We start from the raw sequence: 8,202 nt of genomic DNA, 5'->3' as shown, positions 1-8,202 counted from the left end.
CGTGGACGCCAGCAGCACAGCCGCCCGCAGCGACGTCCCGACCAGCAGGGGTCCTCTGACTGTTTCTTTTCCATACCTTTGTGTGCCAAGGATTCAGGGCGCTTTGCATTTACACTGCCCTCTTGTAATCATGAACAGCCTGATCTAAGGTATGAATGGATACTGTTGCCACAGGGGATGGCCAATAGTCCTACTATGTGTCAATTGTTTGTTGCAGAGGCCATTGCTCCTTTGAGAGTGGACTTTCCAAAGATTAGATGTGTTCATTACATGGATGATATTTTATTGACTGCCAAAGATGATAAAACGCTCAATAAGGCGTATATAAAATTGGTAAAATTGCTTGAGATGCGTAAATTAGTCATAGCCTCAGAAAAGGTACAAAAGGACACTGTTATTAACTATCTAGGGGCTAAGATTCTCCCTCATACAGTTATTCCACAGAAGTTAGAGATTAGAAAAGATAATCTAAAAACTCTTAATGATTTTCAGAAGTTGTTGGGAGATATAAATTGGATAAGGTGTTATTTAAAATTACCTAATTATGAGTTAAAACCATTGTATAATATTCTCAATGGTGATTCAGCGTTAGATTCACCTAGGCAGTTAACCGCTGAAGCCAGAGAAGCTTTAAAGAAAGTGGAGACAGAATTACAAAATGCCAACCTTAAACGCCTAATAGAAAACATGGATATTCTTTTGTGTGTGCTCCCAACATTCTCCCAGCCTACAGTTTTGCTGTGGCAAGATGGTACGTTACTGTGGATTTTTTCTAAATCCTCCCCAGGAAAAACTATTGAATACTATCCTGCAGCGGTTGCTGACTTGGCTCAAAATGTGATACAGCAATGCCTTAAATATTTTGGGAGACTACCAAATAAGATCATAATCCCATATACTGCTCAACAAGTTAAGATCCTTTGTGGAACTGTGGATGATTGGGCCATTCTGCACTGCGGGTTTTCAGGAGAAATAGATAATCATTATCCAAAACACCCTCTAATGTCATTTTTTTAAAGAACATCTGGTCATTTTTCCAAAAATGACTGCAGCTGCTCCTATTGCTGGAGCCACAAATATTTTCACTGATGGATCCAAGATAGGTTGTGGAGCCTATATGATAGAGCATCAGGATCCAGTGCAATTTCAATATCAGCCTGGCTCCCCCCAGATTATTGAATGTAAAATTGTTCTTGAAGTGTTTAGAAATTGCCCGTCCCCCTTTAATCTGATTTCTGATTCGGCATATGTTGTGAATGCTGTTAAGGCCCTGGAGGTTGCAGGACCTATCAAACCTAATAGTACAGTTTGCATACGCTTACAGGAGTTGCAAAAGTTGATCTGGCATCGCGATCAGAAATTTTTTATACAACATATTAGGGCTCATACCAACTTGCCTGGACCTCTATCAAAAAGCAATGAGGTCACAGATCACTGTACTAGAGGGGAATATGTATTCTTTGCTTCCCCTGTGGAGCAGGCGCAGCAATTTCACAAACAATTCCATGTATCTGCAAAAACTTTGCAGCAAAAGTTTCAGCTATCTCGAGCGGAGGCTAGACAGATAGTATTGAATTGTCGACAGCGTATAACCTTTCTGCACCCCCCTAGTATGGGGGTCAACCCAAGAGGGCTATTGCCCTTGAAAATTTGGCAAATGGACGTAACCCATTTTTCAGGATTTGGAACTCTTAAATATATCTATGTGTCTGTGGATACCTGTTCAGGCATCATCCATGCCACTCCTATGAGTGGGGAAAAGGCTCGAAATGTCATTGGACATTGCCTTGAGGCGTGGGCTGCCTGGAGAAAACCTCAGCAATTAAAAACTGATAATGGCCCTGCTTACACAGCTCACTCTTACCTCCTTCTGTAAACAGATGGAAGTTCAATTAAACCATGGCCTACCTTATAATCAATCCCCAAGGACAAGGAATAGTTGAAAGAGCTCATCGCACATTGAAAGAATGTTTATTAAAACAAAAAGGGGGAATAGGCCATGGTAGAACACCAAGGGAACAATTATCCTTAGCTCTCTTCACCTTAAATTTTTTGAATTTGGATTCTCAAGGCCTTTCTGCTGCCGATAGGCACCAGACTCAGGCACCTGCTCAGAAGGGCTACGTAAGATGGAAAGATATCCTTACGGGTCTATGGCATGGACCAGACCCAGTGTTAGCATGGGCGAGAGGTTCTGTTTGTGTTGTTCCCCAGGATCAACAAGACCCGGTGTGGATTCCAGAGAGACTAACGAGGCAATGCAACAAACAAAATGAAACTTCCAATACTGATCCTGCTGCTGACCTTGACAACTCTGTGGCTAATCCAGGCCAGAGAACAAATCCTGTGGGCCATAGCGAAAGCGTGGCCAATTCCCTTGCCTGTTCATAATGTATCTAAAGTTTTGCCTGTTTTCTTTTCTACTAGTTGTGAATTGGGCTTGCCTTGTGTAAATTTAGACCCTGACACTGCCCAGTATTCAGCCACTAATATTTCTCTCCATGGAGCATTATGCTTCTCCCTTATTAATAATTCCAACCCATGCATTTGGTTGAAAAATGGTTCTGTTGGCAATTGGCTTGATCCCCTTACTCATAACCAGCTCTCGAGCGCTATGCACACTGAAGTCCTGACCCAGATTAGTACAGGCGCTAGTTCTGGCTCCGGCACTGGTACAAATGGGACCAAGGATGTAAATGTCACTACATTTCTGATGCTGATGGAGGTGCTCTGACCCTCAAATTCACGCTTTAGTCAAGAGAACTCCACTGCTCGACAAGTCTTGCCTTATTGTGCACCCTATCGAGGCTATCCTTCTCATTGGACGCCCTGTCAGAGTCCGGACCACAAACTTAAACAGATAGCTCCTGGTTTTGAATTTACTCCCCCTCTTGACAGGTATCAGTATAACCTAACTCAGGGAGGTTCCCAAAGAACAGGCAGTAAAAATACCTGGCCATGGTTTCAATGGGTACTCTCCAACGAGCGTGGAGCATTTACTTCCCTTGAACCTTTTGCGGTTCTCCAGAATCTCACGATAAGACTTCTTAATGTTTCTGGTACTAGGGATGAGAAGGGACCTTCTCTTAAGAGTCTATCAGTACATAAAACTTTGGATACTCTCACTGTTCCAGCTAGCCCAGTATGTTTAAAAGCTCCCTTTTTCTTTCTGCTCTCTAGCGCTACTAATGCTACCAAAGAAGTGATCTCGTGTAATTCGACTAACGTCTCTTGTATTGCTAGTCAATGTTGGAATGGTTCTGCTAATACAGCAGTAGTGATGAGGGTCCCTACATATGTTCCTATTCTGGTTAAAGTGGATACAGGAACATTTCCCATTACGGAAATCATCAGATCCAAACGGGATTTTGGCATAACTGCAGCATTGGTTACTGCCATAACCCTTTCTGCAGCAGCGGCTACGACTGCTGCCATTGCCATGGCTGCTCAGGTCCAAACAGCTGAGACAGTCAATGACATTGTGGAAAAAATGGCCACAACATTAACTACCTTAAGATCTATTGATGGCCACTTAAAAGCTGGCATTCTAACTGTGAACCAAAGAGTGGACCTGTTGCAGGAGCAATGGATGATTTAGTAACCTTAACTTCCATAGGATGCATTCATTCCTTTTCTTCTTTATGTATCACCTCCAGGATAGCCAACAATTTCATGGAGAACAGCAACCTCAGTTGGCAGCTGAATGCCTACCTTCAGGGAAATTGGAGTCAACAGTTCGAGAACCTGGCAGACACCTTAACACAACAAATTGTTGCCGTGAATGCTACTCGCCTGAGCCTGTCCACTGTTAATACCCTCTTAACTACTCTTAAGCAAGCCTTTAGTTTAGTTAAGGAATGGGCTGGGGTGGGGGTTATGCTTTCCATGATGTTGTTAGCCATTGTTGTTTGCCTGTGGTGTCTATGCAGGATCAAGAAGTCGCAAAAATCCCAAGCTGCCATGTTGACACAGGCCTTTGCTGCTGTGGAAGCAGGACAATCCTCTCAAGCATGGTTAGCCATGCTGACAGACAAATAGGTGTCTGTCTCGCCATTGCTGAGTGAGTGATGCGTATCTGAATCAGTCATGCTCAATGACGGGCACCTACCCTTTTGCTGAGCGAATAAGCATACATGTGTTCCCTTCGACCTAAGACATGAGCCTGTGGGGGCGACACAGTGACTCTTTTGACAGGTAAGATAGGGACACAGGTAAGATAGGAACCTAAGACAGAGATGACTGAAATCTGACAACAGATAGATACTGCTACTCCTATAATTTTAAAACAAAAAAGGGGGAACTGTTGGGAGCTGCAGAGTACCGCGCCTACAAGATGGCGCCGGTTTCCGCCTTCTGCCAGCCCAACGGCGAGTGCTCTCTGTGGTAAATAACTCCTTATTAGGAGAGAGGCCACGTATCCTTCTAAATCTGCTTGGTGACAACCTATCCTAGCGTGCCACCTGGGTAGATGATTGGTAGTTGCTGGATATATTAAGCCCCGCCTTCCTGGGTTCGGGCCACTTCCTGTAAATCAAGGTTCCCGAATAAACTGTGAGAAGAAGATTCCTCGGTGTTGCGTCGTTCTTGCTGGTCAAGGGTGGACACAACAGGGAATTGTACAGAGATTCACAAGGTTGATGCCAACTAAGAGCCTAAGCAATAGTGGAAAGGCTATTTTAAATACCCTTCCCCTATAATGAGAATGATGACTACCTTAAATGCCATACTAGAGCCTTCATCCAGTAGCTGATGGAAGCAGAGATCCACAACTAAGCCCTGAGCCAAACTCCTGGAATCCAATTTCAGAGATGGAGGAGTGATGAACAAAGGGGCCAAGACCATGCTGGGAAAAACCACAGAAACAGCTGACCTGGCCAAGTGGGACTCATGGACCACTGTCTGACAGCTGGGGAACCAACATAGGACCAAACCAGGCCCCCTGAATGTGGGTGTCAGCTAGGAGCACTGGGCAGTCTATGGGGCCCTTGGCAGTGGAACCAAGATGATTCCCTAGTGCAGGAATTGAGTTTGGGAGCCCATTTCCCATGGAGGGATACTCTCTTAGTCTAGATACACAGGGGAGGGCCTAGGCCATGCCCCAAATGACTTGACAGATTTTGATGATCCGTCTTGGAAGGCCTCGCCCTCCCTGGGGAGTGGATGGGGTATAGGATGGAGCAGTGGGGGCGCATGGGAGGATGGGAGGAAGAGGGAACTGGGATTGATATGTAAAATAAGATTGTTTCTAATTTAAATAAAATTTATTATTAAAGAGAAGCATGGGTAATTATAATGTGTAATTCTCAGAAACATAGTTGTTCAATGGCTGAAGCTTCCCAACATAATTTAGAAAGGATAATGACTTCAAAAATGTAAACATATAATATATAATATATATATATATATATAATATATATAACAGAGATAGAACTAAAATGTCTCGACTAGAGGTAGAACTATAAAGTACAATATGATAAAATATCCTAAGTTGTATCAATATATAAAATATATACCTAAAGATAGTTTTATATATGTGTGCAAAACATCACAAAAAGAAAGAAGACCCTACTTAGTCAACATACAAAAATCTTACAATTTATCTATAGATAATAGTTGCTAAAATTAGATAATCTACCTACATCCCATCCTGACCATACCCTTCCCATCCATACCCCTAAACTTCTATAAGACATACCCAAGTCTAACCATCACCATCCACATCCAACCCTACAACTTAAAACCAACCCTAAGTAGGGGATAATTATCCCTTTTTTAGCAATGAGAGAAAAAAATACCCTACGCCAACTGTAGGGAAAGGGGGCATTGTTTTTCTTAGAGTTACTTCCTGCTGAAATGGGGTGAAGATGAATCTATGAGATCCTTTAAAAAAAATAATAAAGCAACAGAAAGTCTCAAAAGGACTTTCTCGAGAGCTGTAACATTTGTAGTTAGTGTCTGAGTGGCAGGAGATGCTTGACTGGAGTTCTTATCTGAAGCTCAGGCCAGAGTGCTATAAGAAGGTACACCATTTCAGCTAGCTAGTCTGGAATTGTTTATAGCAGTATTTGTCCTAAACCAGTCTTAGAGTGGTGATTACTAGTTCAGAGACAACAAGTTGAATCGATGAAATGGAGATCTCCTTTTTGGAGACTTCAATGATTGCTGTTAGGAAATGTTATTGTTCCTTGTGGAAGACTTAAACATTAATGTCAAAACAGAAAGTTCAATTATTATAGGTATGCATACTGGGAAAGGCAACAATAAGGATGAAAATAAGTATGGGGAAATTAGGATTTTAGAGAGGTTAGAATTTTGATAAATAGTAGTCCCTATATTTTGTTTTTTTTTCTTACACCAATTGGCTTCTTGATATAAGAAAGAAACTCTGAATTTTACTTTAACAACATGCTTCAATTTAGAGAAGGAAAGCCAAATCCAACTCCAAAGTCAGCATTTGTTTTACATGAATTGGAACTAACAGAGTACTGGGAAGTAAGAAGATAAAGGCTGTATAGAAAGCTTTCAACAAGAATAGATATTGTAACCATAAGTCAGATTCTTCTTTGTTTGATGGTTCTTTCTGGATAGTGATCCTTTCTTTTTTAGGCACCTATATGTCCAATGTCTTTTGGCTTCTTGAAGATGGATGCTTTCTCTTTTCCTGTAATGACAAGAACAAAGCACTCCCCCTACTTTGTGAGGTCTGATTACAACTCTTGGGATATACCTTAGTGGATGACCTATCATTTCCCTTCATCAAGAGGTTTCTCCTGTTCAAATAGGACCTTGATCAACTTTGATGGTATCCAAAGCTTTTCTTCTACTGTAGAAACAAAGGCAAAACCCCTACCCCAATGTAACACATATCCTGGTTTCCACACTGAGGCCAATACATCCTTGAAATACAGAAATAAAAACTTAGCTCAGAAGTTTTTTCTATTGGTCAATGTCTTTCTGAGGCTTTTTTCATTTTTTCATTAGCATTAAGAAGTTTAAGGTGGCCGGGCATTGGTGGCACTCAGGAGGCAGAGGCAGGCGGATCTCTGTGAGTTCGAGACCAGCCTGGTCTACAGGAGCTAGTCCCAGGACAGCCTCCAAAGCCACAGAGAAAACCCTGTCTCGAAATACCAAAAAGAAAAAAGAAGTTTAAGGTTAGTAAAGCATTATGTAATCTGTTTTTTTTTTTTGGGGGGGGGGGTCTTCGTTCCTCCTGCCTGTTTATAGAGCATTTCCTTTAAAATGTGATTAGATCTCTCAACAACTGCTTGTCCTGTAGGATTGTGTGATTTAGCAGTAACATGCTTTATGTTATAATATTAAAAACTGTTAATATTAATAAAAAATATTAAAAAACTGTTTCAATTTACTGGAGACATATGCTGGAGCATTGTCAGTTTTTTTGTTTGTTTATTTTGGTTTGGTTTTTTTTGTTTGTTTGTTTTTACTAAAGGTTCATCTTTTTATTGGACATGTTAACAAGAGGCTTAGTCAAAAAGACCAAAGCCCATGTCATCATCAGACTCCTCAGATTCTTCTTTCTTTGCTTCTACTTTCTTCTCCTCAGCTGGGGTAGAGGGGGCAGGACCACCTGCTGGTGCAGCTCCAGCTGCTGGAGCAGGTCCACCAGTCCCTACATTGCAGATGAGGCTCCCAATGTTGACATTGGCCAAGGCCTTTGCAAACAGGCCAGGCCAGAAAGGTTCAACATTGACACCAGCTGCTTTAAAGAGGGCATTGAACTTATCCTCCATGACCTTCACCTCCTCGTCGTGAAGGATGAGTGCTGAGTAGATGCAGGCGAGCTCAGAGACGGAGGCCATGTTTCGGACTGCTGGCACGGTGCTAGTCACCGGATGAAGTGAGAGCCTCACCCCAACTCGGCCTTAGCTTCCTCGGAAGAACCGAGCACCTTGGCGGCAGTTGAGGAAAAGGCATTGTCAGTTTTTATCTGTGCAGGTATACCCATAATAGTCATTACCTCTAATAGGTATGTAACAACAGAATTAGCCCTTTCAGAGCTTAGAGCAGTTACCCATTGAATCCTGAAAATGTGTCTATTGTATGGTGCACATATTTTAATTTTCCAAATTCTGCAATGTGAAACACATCCATTTGCCAAATTTCATTTCTATGTATACCTTTAGTGTTTTATACCCGCTGGTAAAGGAGTTTGATTATAGAAGGAACAGTAGGACATTTTTT

The 8,202-nt window shown here is 42.0% G+C and overlaps 1 protein-coding gene across 1 annotated transcript; it reads right to left on the bottom strand.

Moving 5' to 3' along the window:
• Positions 1-7,483: 7,483 nt before the first annotated feature.
• On the bottom strand, positions 7,484-7,820 carry LOC100754453 (60S acidic ribosomal protein P1). Its single transcript, XM_027387603.2, has 2 exons — positions 7,755-7,820; positions 7,484-7,673 (listed from the first exon to the last, which is right to left on the bottom strand). The coding sequence occupies exons 1-2, from the start codon at positions 7,818-7,820 to the stop codon at positions 7,485-7,487; spliced, it is 255 nt and encodes an 84-aa protein (XP_027243404.1). The 3' UTR covers position 7,484.
• Positions 7,821-8,202: the final 382 nt, after the last annotated feature.

The sequence above is a fragment of the Cricetulus griseus genome (genome assembly GCF_003668045.3).
Source record: "Cricetulus griseus strain 17A/GY chromosome 1 unlocalized genomic scaffold, alternate assembly CriGri-PICRH-1.0 chr1_1, whole genome shotgun sequence".
Lineage (NCBI taxonomy): Eukaryota > Metazoa > Chordata > Mammalia > Rodentia > Cricetidae > Cricetulus > Cricetulus griseus.
The sequence above is the reverse complement of the archived record's forward strand: the minus strand, read 5'-3'. Positions and strand labels throughout refer to the sequence as shown.